This window comes from Trichosurus vulpecula, chromosome 3, assembly GCF_011100635.1.
Source record: "Trichosurus vulpecula isolate mTriVul1 chromosome 3, mTriVul1.pri, whole genome shotgun sequence".
In the NCBI taxonomy this organism is placed as follows: domain Eukaryota; kingdom Metazoa; phylum Chordata; class Mammalia; order Diprotodontia; family Phalangeridae; genus Trichosurus; species Trichosurus vulpecula.
The window spans coordinates 17,796,986-17,812,743 of NC_050575.1; the positions used below are offsets into that span (position 1 = coordinate 17,796,986).

The window sequence follows — 15,758 nt, forward strand, 5'->3', positions numbered from 1 at the left end:
AGAGGAAGAAATTAAAGCTATCTACAGGCATATGGAAAAATGCTCTGGATCGCTGCTGATTAGAGAAATGCAAATCAAAACAACTCTTAGATACCACATCTCTCCTGTCAGATTGGCTAAAATAACAAATCAGGAGAATGATAAATGCTGGAAAGGATGTGGGGAAATTGGAACATTGTTGCATTGCTGGTGGAGTTGCGAGCTGATCCAGCCATTTTGGAGGGTGGTGTGGAACTATGCCCAAAGGGCTATAGAAATGTTCATACCCTTTGACCCAGTAATACCACTTCTAGGGTTGTATCCCAAAGAAATCACGCAAGCGGGAAAAGGACCCATATGTACAAGAATATTTATAGCAGCTCTCTTTGTGGTAGCCAAGAATTGGAAAGCAAAGGGATGCCCATCAATTGGGGAATGGCTGAACAAGCTGTGGTATATGAAGGTGATGGAATACTATTGTGCCATAAGAAATGGGGATGATGCAGACTTCATAACAACCTGGAAAAACCTACACGACATAATGCTGAGTGAGCGGAGCAGAGCCAGGAGAACGTTGTGCACAGCCACAGATATGTGGATTCCGTGAGGACCAACCCTGACATACTGCGCTTCTCTCAGCAACCTAAAGGGGCAAGGACAAATCCAGGGGACTCACGATGGAGAATGCTATCTTCATTCAGAGAAAGAACTGTGAAGTTTGAATACAGACTGAGGCACACTACATGCTCGCCTTTTCTGCTTCTCTTTTGTTTTTGGTTTTGGGGTTTTTTTTTTTGTTGTTTTTTTTTTTTTTGGTTCTGTTTCTTCTTTCTTATGATTCATTCCATTGGTCAAAATTCTTCTCCACGACTTGAATAGAGCATAAATTAATTCAATGCGAAGTTATACATGACAGTTATATGAGACTTCATGCCGTCTTGGGGAGGGAGGGGGGAGGTAGGGGAGAAAAACTGGAACTCAAAACTATGTAGAACCGTGTGTGGTAAACTAAAAATAAATAAAGGAAAAAAAAAATTAAAAAAAAAAAAAAAAAAGAAAATGTGTTTAGTGGGAATGTATGCGTAGAGCCCATATTGGATTGCATACTGTCTTGGAGAGGGAGGAGGCATTGAGGGAGGTGAAATTTAAAACTTATGGAAGTGAATGCTGAAGACTGAAAATAAATTAAATATTAAAAAAAGAGACTAGAGTTTGCTATTTATTGGTTTTCCAAACCTACCAAGTAGTTTTCATCTTGAAAGGCATAATGTAAGGTTGTGATCCACTGACAATCACCGTTCACCAATACATCTCTCTCTTCTCTGAAACAGGCAGTCTGCAAATAAGGAAAAGAAAATTGAGTATCATGAAGCCTAAAAAAAAAATCAACCTATAATATGTATGAGGATGGAGTTTATCCTAAATGCAATAGAAATTATTCACAAAAGAAGTTTTGAGGGATACGATCAAGAACTGCTTTATATACGATGTTACAATATATGTGATTTTTTTCAAATGTAACCCATAAACCTCATCTTTATTTCTCAAACATCACCACTCTCTCAGTTACAGGCTTGAGACCTTGAAGAAACCTTTGGTTTCTTTTTTTCCCCTGACTGCCATAAAACTTCTTGTCTTGTCTGTCTTCCATGTCACTGATAACAATTTTAAAGAGTACAAATCCACAGAAAGATCCATGAAACAGACCACTAGACAACCACCTTAGCACACAGGCTTGTCAAAGTCTGGTGACATGGAGCTGAAAAGGAAAGCTTACATACTAGAATACAGAGTAAAGATGATAAACAAACTTCATAGGCTACGCAATGGGAAAAATCTAGTTAAGATAAAATTTAATGGTATAAAATAAAAAGTTCTACACAAGTTTAAAAAAACGCCATTTCACAAGTACAAGATGTGTTAGGTATGGTCAGACTACAGTCCACGTGAAAAAAGATCTGGGGATTTTAGTGAGCTTTAAGTAAACAATATGACAATTATAGCCTTAAAAAGCTAGTGCTATCTAAGAAAAAGAGAAAATTTAAGCTGACATACCTTTAACAAGTTAATGATGCTGAAAACTGGGAATGTGATGAAGGAAAGGATATTGACAGCTATTAATAATTTTGCATGGAAATTTAAGCAATAAAAATCAACTACCACAATAAGGAAGCCAAAAGAACCTAAAAACTGCCTTAGTCAGCAAGCACTTAATGTAAGAGACACAAGATAGCCAATGGAAATACTAATTCAGAATATAAACTTATTTGTAAAACTTTATAGGGAAGGAAAATAGCAAAGGGATAAAACTAACCTAAAGAAAACCTGGCAAGAGGCCAAACTAAACAAAGTAATCTGGGCATTTAAGAATAAAATTGAGAGAATAACATACACATGAAAGATGGAAAAGATCTATAAACACTTTTTAAAATACTGTTTGCTAACAAGGAAAAGTGGAGTTACCATATGTACTCTTAACATTGTTATCCCAGGTGTCTGTATAGAGGAGGTAGAAATTACACTATATGGAACAATAATGTGAAAAAATAAGACTAGACAAAGCACAGATAATTGGGATGTTGAGAGATTCACTCTAGAGGGGTGATACCAAAGGCATGAGAAGAAAATTCTCAAAAAGAAGTATTACTAATCTCTTCAAGGCAACCAAGAAAATAAAAAAACCAATAAAAGGCATTTATTAAGCCTTCACTATGTGCAAAACACTGGTGAAACAAACAGAAAAAGAAAGTAATCTCTTCTCAAGGAGCTCGAAGTCAAAAGGTGAAAGACAACACATTTAAGCTTCAGCTGCAAATCAGATGGAAAGGTCCCATGGTCCTTAGGGCATGGTGACAAAAGCAGAGAGCAATGCATTTGCTTTTATGCTGCTTCTATTTACAAAAGTGTATGTTTCTGATTTTGAACCATTTGACAGTGCCCGTTAAAAAAAAAAAAAAAAACTTTCTTTTCTGAGTCCTCATTAGCTACAACTGGGAAGAAATAACCTCAAGAGGCAAGGTACTACCTAATGCGGAGCCCAGGAAACGTTTTCTTCCAAAGGTGAAATATGACCTGAATCTTCAAAGAAGTGAGAGAACTTAAGTGGCATAGTTGGGGGGACAGAGAATTCTAGGCATGGGGCTCAGAAAGTCTAGAGGCAAAGAGCCAGGAGATGGTACATCATGCTCAAGGAACAGCAAGCATTCTAGTGGAAAGTAAAGGACAGAGAAGCTGTCATCACAATTAGAATTTATTAGAGATCTAAAATGTGCAAAGTACCAGGGCTACAAAACTAGACATGATATAGGTACTACTTTCAAGAAATAACATAGTATAATAGAAAGAATGCTAATCTGGGAGAGAGGAAAGATCAGGGTTCAAATTCTAGTTCCCACATTTAACCTCACTGAGTCATTTATAAAATGGATTTGTACTACTTATTACAGCAGGCCGTGGTGGGGACAGTACCTTGAAAGTCTTAGAGTCTCTATGAATATATATTACTCTTATTATAATCTAATGGGGGGAGGAGGATGTATATAACTATAACAGAATAGAAGATGAGGTAAGTATGAAGAACTGAGATATTTGAGGAAAAAAGAAACCATTTTAAGGTGCAGGGATCAGAGAAGGCTTCTTGGAAAAGGTACACTGAACCTGGAAACAACAGGCTTCAAGGTAACAATGAGGTTTGAAACAGTGGAGACTGGTGAACAGTACTGCAACTAGAAGGAATCATTAAATTAGGAATAGTAACAGCTTTGGAGAGAGACAATTAAAGTGAAGTTTGGTCCACATGGAGATTGAAGTTGAGATCTCTTTTCAGTATAGTAGGGGGTGAAGGGATCTTCTAAGTATTGGGGAAGCAAGGGTAGAACGGATGACTTAAGGAATGCAGAAAAGGTTTAGCTCAGGCACTGTCAGAACTATGATATGGAATAAACACAAGATAAATAAAAGGGTTTGCTGAGCAGCAGTGAGGTTTCCTATGTATTTTTATTTAGAATTTGAATTATTTCCTTCAAAATTGACTCTAAGATTGATAGGACATAAATCCAACTGTAAACTAATGATGTTGCAATATGCAGAAAAAACAAGAGAATTTTCCTTATGTATGTGGCTTTCAAATTCAAGTCCTGGCTTCCATGTTCATTAATTTATTTTGCTTATGAGCTAGGAATGTAATAAAAATCTGAAGCTTCCATGAAATTTTAACTTGTCTTTACAGTAATCTCAAATCTGGCCTATAATTCAAAGTAAAATGTAGGCCAGACTATTTGATAGATGAATACACAATAAAGATGAGAATAAAAGATCCCCAAAGGGCAGAATTCCTCTTTCCCTTTCCAAAAGCACCATGTGTATGGTTAAATCCCAAAGAGCGTCACTTTGATATTCTCAAATGCCACATTCACAACCCTATTTGTGTTGGCCATGTGATTCTTACCTCTGCTCTTTTCAGCATTTCCCATTTATTTAGAATCTTCATTGCATAAATGCGTTCAGTATTCTTCATTTTAACCACAGCAACCTGGAAGATCAATGTCAGTTAACAAAAGTGGATTTAAGAGGGAATTAGAGGTATGAATGTTCTATTATAAGGAAAGTGAAACTTTGATTTTCCTGAATTCTTGGGGAATAAATTATCCTAGAGAGCTGAAGGTCTTATTTTTATCAATTTTGAACAGAAAATTCTTTTTAAAAATAGATAAAATACTTTCCTGACTTCTCAGAGTACACTGAGCTTACCATGACTTTATCAATCATTACACTAAGCTACAATAAAATATACAGTGATGTTCTCAAAGCCTATGTATATACATGGAACTGTTTCCCTTTATACCAAAAGACCTCAGAATGCTGTGCTTTGGAAGTTATCATGGCTGTTTTAAAGTGTTTGTCTTCTTCAATGTCAGGTCAGCCTTTTGCAGCCCCTTAACTTTTTGAATTGCTTTTATTTTTATCTGATATGGGTATAGAAATAAAATAACTAAGACCACTGCAGTTATGGGCAAAGTAAGAATAAAAAGGTTCTGAACACACAATCTAGGAATTAGAAGTAGATGTATTTTCTAAGATCTGGGGTTTTTGGGTTTGTTTTTGTTTTTTTTTTTTGGCTAAGTTCTTGGAGACTGAATTTTTTTCCTTTTCTTTCTTGGTTCTTGGACCTCTTGTAGAAAAACAAGGCATTATTACAACATATCTATAGTTTACTATCCAAACACTGTAACTTATGAATTACAGGAATTATAGTCAATCACTTTTCAAGAAAAAAAAATATACTGAATACATCACGCTTGATCACCACACACCATTTCCACATACAACATTCACAATGACCCTGACATAACATATGGGGGAAAAAATTTCCTATCCACATAAAATAATTAGCAGCACATAAAAGAGGTACGTGTTATCTAATGAGTGGAGAATTGAAATCCACAGTTAGATACTCTGTTTAATGAACCACATCTCTACATTCTATAATAACTTACAAAATAGACAATTTCTAGAAAAACATTTTTGGGCATTTATATCATTTATATCCAGCATCTCCTCTGCCAAAGAACTTAATTCAGAACCCAGTCACACGTTTCAAAGTGAAAGAATGTTTATCAGCCCACAAATTAAACACTTCAGTAAAAATAAAGATGTTGTAAATCATGATAGAATTTTTTATTTGTAAGTCCTAAATAAATGAAAACTATACTTAGAATTGATTTGCAAACAATACGATCCTGAGGACCCCCTTACCTCCAATTTCAGAAAATGGAAAGAAATAAGATCCTACGTACTTAAAAAATAACTGCTGTTACTGTTCAGTTGTTTCAGTCATGTAGACTCTTTGTGATCCCATCTGCGGTTTTCTTGGCAAAGACACTGGAGTGTCTGCCATTTCCTTCTCCAGCTCATTTTATAGATGAAGAAACTGAGGCAAACGCGATTAAGTGACTTGCACAGGGTCACACAGCTAGTAAGTGTCTGAAGCCAGATTTGAACTCAGAACGATAAGTCTTCCTGACTGCGGGCCCTGCACTCTATCTACTGTATCACCTAGCTAATGTTCAAAAATAGAATGTTATGAAATCAAATGTTTTAAAGGAGTTCCAAAAAGATCAAGAAAAAATGTTTCTCAGATCATTAATTTTATAATTTCCTCTCAAAATGTTTTAACTGTAAGCCCCACTGATTCCAAACTTCTTTTTCAGGGAAGAAACTAGAAAGCCTTTTTTGACTATCTCTGAATTGATTTGCTTTAAAAACTTATTACATATACCCTTCACCCCCAACACCTATTTTTACAAATTAATTCTTTTAATTTTTATAGTATAAATATTGAACACATATATGATTACTGGCATGTTAGCACGAATAATTAGTAAGTTGGGGTAACTATCTGCTGGTACAATTATGGCTCTCTTCTCTGGAAACAGTGATCCTAAAATATTTCAAAGTCCTACATCTTTCAAAGTTAAACTTCTAGAATTGAAGGATTAAAAATGAAAACACTTCTAGGAATTACTGACTGGCAATATTAAGATATTTTAACAAATTTAGACTTTTAAAAAAGGCATTTTTTAAAATTCCAGACTAAGTCGGGGAACTGGCCCATTTGTCTCGTTATTCTGTTTCTGGTAATAAACAGGGTTAAAATTGTGGGCCCCAAAATAAGTTTAGCAAAAGCTTCCCCTCTTTACAACTACCTTCATTATATAGCCTGGAAGTCCATGACTTGTAGAAGAAACAAGCACCTAGGAAAGAGTCTGATAGGAGCTCTCAATGACTCTGTCTTCAAAGCCCTAAACATTTTGACTTTCCCTATAATGATACTGCAGCTATTATCTACAAATTAACAAAACTATTCTTAAAGTTATTTGGTGTTTTTTGCTGTACAACCTTTTGGGTTACTGAGTTCCATATGTTCATATCCTGTTAACATAAATGAGCACTAAACATGTATAAACATATACATTATAGACACATGAAGATATCTGTCTACATACAAAACATATGACAAATCAGAGTAATCTATACACAAAGATAAGGTGCAGTCAAATGTCATATTTTAGATCCTGGCTTTGGTGATGAGCCATTATCTATAAGTTAGGGACTATTTAGTTGTGGGAAACAAAGTTGAACCTAAGGAGAAAGAGGAAAGATGTTGGTACCAAAGAAGGGACCAGGATTTTCTTGGAAAGGCAAGGGTGTGTAGTAGTGAGGTTTTAGGAAAAGAAACTGAAACTTAAGGACAGTCAGATTTGTCAGAAATATGAACTTACATCGTAAGAAAAAAAATTTTCCCTCTTTAAAAAAAATCTTTCTTGCCCTCCTCTTCCATCTGAGAGGCTATTTTCCTCTTGTTCCCTTATTATCTTTATTCTTAACATTCCCTGTTCATACTTTAAAATAAGATGATTCATGTTTCTTTTTGAAAAAAAAAATCCATTAAATTCAGTTTCTTTTTTATCTATATATACGTCTGCTTTTTCCCCCCATAAGTCAGTAACCCTTGAGGGAGAAAGTTTTCCACTCTGTTTTAGCCCATATCAATTCAGATCTGACCTGAGATAGGCCCACGTGACAGACTAGATTTAACTAAGATCAGTAAATTTGGGCTCACCACACGACAAGCTAAAATCATGTTCATTCCATTACAATCCTAGAAGCTAACCTATCAGGAAACGACAATAAAAGACATGAACTAACTATACTCTCTTGCCCAGACTCTAAAATTTATACTTATAGTGCAATTTAGACTCATGGGGGTGGTACTGGAAGAAGGGTAAGAGGACGAAAGGTATGGGCCAGTATAATGATAGTTCACACTTACATAGAGTGTTGTGGTTTTTAAAAGATACTTATATATTCTCTGTGACATTGAGCCTAGAATTTGAGCAAGGTCCAGTTTTGAAAAGACTTTAATATCCTATGGCATTTAGGCACCCAGATACATCTATGAGATTATATTCAATTAATAATTTTTTTGTAAGAGAAGTAAAGGAAATACTAATATTTTCTTATACTATTTTCTTTTTAAATTATACTAACAGTGAACTGACATTAGCAATTGGGGTGCTTTTAGCTAGTAAGTCAAGTTGGAGAGATCACAATGAAAAACGAAGTTTCAATGCCAAATGAAATTTGGACAGCTACCTCACATTTAGTACAGAAAAGCAGTTTTCCTTTGAGAAGCAGCACCGCAAAGAGAAAAGACATTAAACCTGGAAGACCTCGGTTTAAGTCCTGAGCTCTCTGAGGGTCAATCTACTTAACTGTAAAATGGGAATAATGACACGCATACTATTTATATCACAGAATGAAACGATGTATATAAAAGCACTATTATACAAGCTGTTATTTAAAGCAACAGTAAATTGTCTGACAAAGGTGTGATATGTAAGATATATAGGGAATGAAGACAAATATAATATATATGACAGGAGTTCAAACAAGTCTACACATCATTCCCCAAAGGATATGAACAGCTCTCAAAAGAACTGCAAACTATTAACAACTATATGAAGGACTACTCCAAATCACTAGGAAGAGAAATACACATTAAGACAACTCTAAGTTTCACCTCATATCCCAAGCTAATGGGAACAGATGATAAATAGTACATGTTGGAGGGGTGGTGGGAAAAATCAGGCACACTAATAAACTATTGGTGAAGCAGTGAATTAATCCAACCATTCTAGAAAGGAATTTGAAATTATGCTGAGAAATTAACTAAACTCTGATACCCTTTGACCCAGAAATCCCACTGCTAAGCAGGTAAATCTTGGAGGTCAATGATTTAAAAGGTCCTATATAAACCAAAATAGCAGTACTATTTGTAGTAGCAAAGAACTGGAAACAAAGTAGATGGTGACTGACTGGGAAATGACTAATTAATTAATTGGTCTGTGAGTGTAATGGAGAATATGAAAAATGCAGAGAACCATAAGATGACTTACATAAACTGATACAAAGTAAAATAAGTGGAACAAGGAAACAATATACATAATTATAACAACATAAATCTAAATAGAAAAAACAAAACAACAAATGAAACTAAATGTTTTAAAGTTATGATCAAGCTGAGCCCCAAAGAACAGACAGGAAAATGTACCTCGTTTCATTCTTTGAGGTATAAAACACTGTATATGATGTTATACTTTGTTAACCGTGTTGGTGAATTTTGTTGAATTGATGGGGTTTTTTTTTTTGTTTTTTTTGCCTGCCTTTTTTTTTTCCCATTTTATTCTTTGTTGTAAGGGTCAGCCCTCTGGGAGGAACAAATTGGGAAATAGATATCAAAAGATATCAAAACTTTTTTTAAAAGAGTATATGTAGACATGAAAGGATAATTTCAATACCATTTTTAAAAATTTATTTATGCTTCTGGACGCTTTATCATATGCATTTTCAAAATTATCTCTGCAGGTCCTCTCATATCTTCCCATATAACAAAGACTGAAAAATGTGCAGGAAAAGCAGAACAGCAGAACCAACATACACAACTACGTCTGAGAGAAGATGAAACATTCTATATCCACAGTCCCCAACCTTCACAATGGAGAAAGGTACATTTTGGCAACTGTTCTCTAGCATTAAGACTCATCAAATACATGGCATTTGGTTTCATAGTATTTTTATATCCATTTACATTGTTATAAATTTTATACGTGTGTGTATATGTGTGTGTATATATATACACATATGTGTACATATTATTTTTTGCTCACACTCTTCATCAATTCATAAAACTTCCCGTATTTTTCTGAATCCTTCATATTCCTCATTTTTAAAAATCCAGCAGTGTTACAGTCGTGTTCTACTCTTCTTTTAGCCATCATCCAATTGATGGGCATATTACTCAATCCTCAAGGTCAAATGCTATAAATATTCTGGTATATCAGGTATCTTTCTTTCTTATCTTTAACTACCTTTCAGTTCATGCTAAGCAGAAACTTCTATGAGTCAAGGTTATTGACATTTTAGTCACTTTTTTTTTAGCATAATTCCAAATTGCTTTGGTAAAACCGAAAATATTAAGAAACGATATTTTTTCACTAAAAAGCCCTTTCCAAAATCTTTGGGGAAACCCCTGAGAAAGGCGGAGGACAGAAAAGGATAAAAGCAAAAAAAGGTCTTTCATTAGGTGAATTAAGGGTGGTAACCAGAAATTCAACAAAAAATATCTCTAGTCTAGACATGGAGGAAGGAAACCAGCATTGGAGTTTGCTATGGTGCTAGATACTTGGCTAATCAAATATAAATGCAAATAGTCTCCAGAGTTTACATTCTAATGGGCAACAAAAACAACACAGAGACCCCAACAGGGGTGGGGAGAGGTCTGGGGGGAATGTGGGATGACAGGGGAATGGGGTGAAGAGTTTTGAAATCCAGTGACAAGATCAGCAGAGGAAGGAAGGCTGGACTGAGTTCCTCCACAAAAATGGAGGTTCCAGGAGGAACTCCCCAATGGGAAGGCCTTATAAAAGGATATACCAAGGTGAGCAGGCCACAAGATGCTTAGGCTATTCCACTAAAAGGGAATGGCATGAAGGGAAGTTTCAAAAGAAGCCAGCAATAGAGGAGGCAAGGTTTTGAAGTCCAATGAAGATAAGATCATTTTCCCACCCCTAAAGGGAACAGGTTATTAACCTAAGGACAATCTCCACTCTCAGTCTCCAGACGGGAGATTAGACTGAGGTGCACCTCATAGGAAGTACCTTCTTTCACTCAACAGGTGACTCTTACCACCTCTTACTTAATTTAGATTATCAATATAGATCTCCAGGAGGGAACACATTGATTCCTCAGGGAAAGTAGATTACCCAGAACTGTATTATTACATGACAACATATTTTTTTTCCCTCTGAGATTATGATAAATGTTACCTAAAACTGCATGGAGCAGTCATGTTGCAGGGCATGGGGTAGTATGTCAGTTCGGACATCTTTTTCTCCAAGCTAGAAATAGCTTAGATGTAGATTAATGGTGAATAAAACTGTTTCTGGCAGGCTGGTGTCTAAACAGAGTACATTATTGGTATTAACAGCATTTCTTCAACAAGAGAAAACTCAGAATTGCCCTGATTTGCATTTTATCATTGTTAGTGATTTGGAGCAATCGTTCACATGATTTTTTGCCATTTTTTCCAGAATCATTTGTTTATAACATTTCACCATGTATCCTCGGGGAAGTAGCTTTTAGACTTACATATTTGAGTTTCCTATAGATACTGCATACCAGAACTATATCAGAAATACTGAACGAAATATTTTCTTCAATCAATAGCCACTCATCTTATCCTAGCCACACTGTGTTTGTGCAAAAGCTTTCCAATTTCATGATTTTGTTTTCCTCTATGCCTTTAATTAAGAATTTTCTTCTAAGCCTTAGTTGTGAAAGGTTTCTGATTTAACTCTCTTCTATTTTTTTAATGGTGTGACCTTTAATTTTAGCTTTAAAAAACTTCTATCCACCTTTAGCTTATTGTGGTATATGGCATAAGATGTCTATTTTATGGCTACTGCTCTTGAATTTTCCTAATAGTTCTTGTCCAGTAAGTAGTTTTTTATCAAACCCTTAGATCATTGTGTCTGCATCTGAGTTTTACTTATCTAGTGTTTTTCCCTGATCCATTTTCCCTTTTCTTAACTAGCATAAAATGGCTTTCACAATTACTGCTTCATAATATTATGAGGTTTAGAAGTACAATTACCCCTTCATTGATACTTTTTTTACAATACTTTCCTTGAGATTCTAGACTTTTTACTCAACTGATACGACTAACTCTGTAAATTCAGGTACTATCACGTTGATTATACTTGTTAGGTTCACCCATGAGAAATGGCTATTTGTACAACTGTCAGTCTTTATTTTCTTTAAAAAGTGTTTTATAACATTTTTATAACAAAGTCTTGAGTTTCTTGGCAACCGACTACCAAATACTTATGCATTTTGAATGAGATTTCCCTACTTTGCTCTTGGATTTTTAAAAATCTCTGTACGGACATGCTGAGCACTTTTTTGTGGCTTTACTTTGTGTCCTGCTATAGAATTTACTTATTTCTTAATTAGGTTCTTTGCTTATTCTCTGGAATTTGATAAACAGAACATCACACTGTCTGCAAATAAGAAGAATTTCATCTCTTCTATGCCAAATGTTTGGTTCATTAACTTCTTTTTTTTACCCTGCTGTTCTTTCTAACATTTCTAGAACTACGTCAAGTATTGTTTTATTCCTAAATTCAATGGGAAAGATTCTAGTTTTCTCTTTAGCAAACGATGCTAACTTTTGGTTTTAGAGACACACGATCATCAGCAATTGGCTCCTCTACACCTTTACCTCAAATCTTTTGCAGAAGACGTACGTTCTTACCATATATATGGTTTTCTGAGTGTTTTTCTGCATCTACTCATACAATCCCTTGAGTTAGGGGTGGTTTTGCTTTTAATATGATGTATTACCTTACATGTTTTCCTTAAGCTGAACCATCCTTAGTATAATCCAACTTGTTTGCAGTGAATCATTTTTTTGGATAGGTACTCTTTTCTGTTTATGCTAGAATTTTAAGTACAACTACTGTATTCATCACTAGCTATAATGAAGTAGAATTCAATTTCTTTGTTATCCCTCTCTAGTTTATATATTAGGACACTATTTGTCCCATGAATGAATTTTGGTAGAATGTTTTCCTTCTCAATTTGGGAATAACTCATGAAGTTAATATAAATATTACTCCTGAAACACTTGATAGAATTAATCTATAAATCCATCAGGATGAGAAGTTTTATCTCTATTAGTTCCTTTGTGGCCATGTTTAATTTCTTTTTCTAAGATGGAGCTGTGTTCATGATCTATTAATTTGGGTATTTTATGTTCTTTGTAGGTAATCTTTCATTTGGACAGGTAGATAGCACAGTGGATAAAGCACTGGGGTTGGAATCAGGAAGCCTCATCTTCACGAGTTCAAATTCTGCCTCAGACACTTATTAGTGATATGACCCCAGCAGTTCACTTAACCCTTTTTGCTTCAGTCCCTTATCTGTGAAATGAAATGAGGAAGGAAACCGCAAACACTCCAATATTTTTGCCAAGAAACCCAAAAATGGGGTTAGGAAGCATTGGACACAACTGAACAATAAAAATAATCCTTCACTTCTTTTAAATTTTCAGTGGCTAGCAGATTTTAGTAATTCTACAACAATTTCTTCTGTTGGGACTTCATCTTTTTGTATTTAGCTAATTTCATCTTTTTTTGGTAAAGAGAGGGAGATCTGATTAGCAAAAGGTTTACCGATAATCTTTTTTTAAAAACCAGCTTTCAGAAATATAATTTCTGTAGTTTTCTCCTCCTTTTACTTCTCTGATTTTCAAGATTTCCCCCTCTGTGTTTATTTTGGATTTCACTTTTCATTTTTTAAAATGGCATATGCCATTAATGCTCTTTATATTGTGAATGCTACGTTTTCAGAGATAGTATTTTTCCTCTGATGACAGCTTTAGCTGTATCTCAGAAATTTTATTATGTTGTTTTACTGTTTTTCACCTTTACATGATTGTTTTATTTATGATTTATTCTTTGGTTCATTCATCATTCATGATGTCATTATTAAGTCTCCATTTAGTTCTGTCTTTTGTACTATTTTTTCTTATGAACTTTAAAGGACTGCCTTTAGTATTTAGTATTTCTGCTTTTTTACATTTATTTACAATTCTCTCTACCCATGCACATGAAATTTTTGGAAAGGTAGCATGTGGCAATGAGAAATATGTATTTAGTGTTCCAGGTCAGAAGATATCTAAGTTCTTTAGCTCTGAGTTCTCCAGTTAGCGTCTACTATTGATTCTGTATATTTTGAGATGTGGACCTTATATACAGCAAATTGCTGGTTTAATTTTCTTACACATTCTGCCTCTATTTTGGTTTCATGGAATTGTACTTTCACCCATTTACATTTAAGGTTATGACTGTTAGGCTTCTATTTTCCTACCTTTACTTACTTTCTATTGATTTTCACATCCCTCCTCTTTTAAGTCAGCATTTTGTTCCTAAGTGGTACACAATGTAAGTTTTGTTCATCCTCAGTCAATAAGCATTTATTAAATACCTAATATGCACCAGGCACTGTTGCTAAGCTCTAGGGATATAAAAAGAAGCAAAAGACAGTCTCTGCACTCAAGGGAGCTCACAATCTAACTGAAGAGACAATAAGCAAACAAAAAGGTACAAACGGGTTAATATGCAGGAAAATAGGAAATAATTAAATGAGGGAAGGCACTAGGATTAAGAGGGGATTGGGAAAGGTTTCCTGTAGAGGGTAGGATTTTAGCTGGGACTTAAAGAAAGCCAGAGCAGCCAGAAGGCAAAAATGAGGAGGAAGAGAACACACAGGGCAATGAATGTGGGGCAACCTGAGAAAATGTCCTGAGCTGAGAGATGAGATTCTTGTTCATGGGACAGCAAGGAGACCGATGTCACTGGATCAAAGAGTACTACGTAAGAAAACTAGGATAAGGGGAGGGAGCATAAGGTCATGAAGAGCTTTGAACACCACAGGATTCTGTATTTGATCATAGAGGTAATAGAGCCACTGGGGTTCATGAGTATGAGAATGACGAGGTTGGACCACTGTACTTTATACCAGTCCTTCAGGAAAATTACTTTGATGCTAGTCTATTCTCTTAGACACTAATCCTCTCCTTTACACTTGTCCTATTCCAAGTTCATTGACTTTACTTAAAAATCTGTAACTTCTTTTAATCTGCACAGGTTTCACCATGACCCTACTCATTCCCTGTCCAGCTAAAGCATGTGATTCAAAATCTTCCCTCTTCTTCCCCTCTTACTATAACCTTATTTTTCAGCAACCATTTCCAAATTTTCCTTTTTCCTTTCTCTTCCCTTCTAATTGATTCTGAATTTTATTCTCCAATTAATTCATATACCCTCACTAGTACCTTCTTTATTCTGTGTCCCTCAAGATGGGAGTTTCTGGAGTGCTTACTTTTCTATCCAATTTCTCTGCCACCACATTTGTCAATCTTAACACAATTCTTATTCTACTACGCATCACTCATAAAGTTACTTCATTTATACATTTGAAAACAAGCTTTACACAACAGCAAGACAGTATCATATACAATCCTCCTTTTCTGTTTTATACTCTATATGAAAATGATCAATTTTTTTTTTGGTTCTTATGAAATTCAGGGGGAGGGGGAATCTATTCACGAAAGAAGTAATGTCAAACAGAAGCTGTATCACGCAGTAGAAGTTACTGCATCTCACCAAATCATGAGGCCCAGTCCCACTCCCTCCCTTAGACAACAAACATTTATCATTCCTAAGCCAGGGTGTAATGCTGCCTCTATTCCCTCCTGCTGCTCTGGGGACTCAAACATCTCTCCTAGGGTAGAATACAGTACTGGAAGATTTCATCTTTTCTCCGAGAAGGTGGTCTCCTAAGGTACAAATTCCCCTTGTACGGCCCATCCCTTACCAAAGACATACATCGCCTCCTTCAACCCCATCTCCCCATGGGATTCTATCCGTAGTATCCTTTCCTATCACTGGGGCAAGACTTCCCTTCTGTTTCCCTCATCTCTACTACTTTTTATCCTATTCTTGAACAGCTACAATTTCTGTTGAGACTAAAGAAATCCATCCCTTTGTTTTCACTTAGAGGAAGAGGAGGGAAGAATAACATTTAGCTCATCACAATCTCTACCTCTACCCATTAGCACAAAAGACACCAATTCACTTATAGAGAATCATAAGATT

General features: G+C 35.3%; 1 protein-coding gene across 1 annotated transcript in view; it reads right to left on the minus strand.

Moving 5' to 3' along the window:
- CDC42BPB (CDC42 binding protein kinase beta) overlaps positions 1-15,758 on the minus strand; it is a 172,787-nt gene that overhangs the window by 115,881 nt on the left and 41,148 nt on the right. The window contains exons 3-4 of the mRNA XM_036752011.1: positions 4,427-4,510; positions 1,220-1,315 (exon numbers count right to left, since the gene is read on the minus strand). Of these exons, the coding sequence (XP_036607906.1) occupies positions 1,220-1,315; positions 4,427-4,510 (180 nt within the window). The remainder of the gene's footprint in view (positions 1-1,219; positions 1,316-4,426; positions 4,511-15,758) is intronic.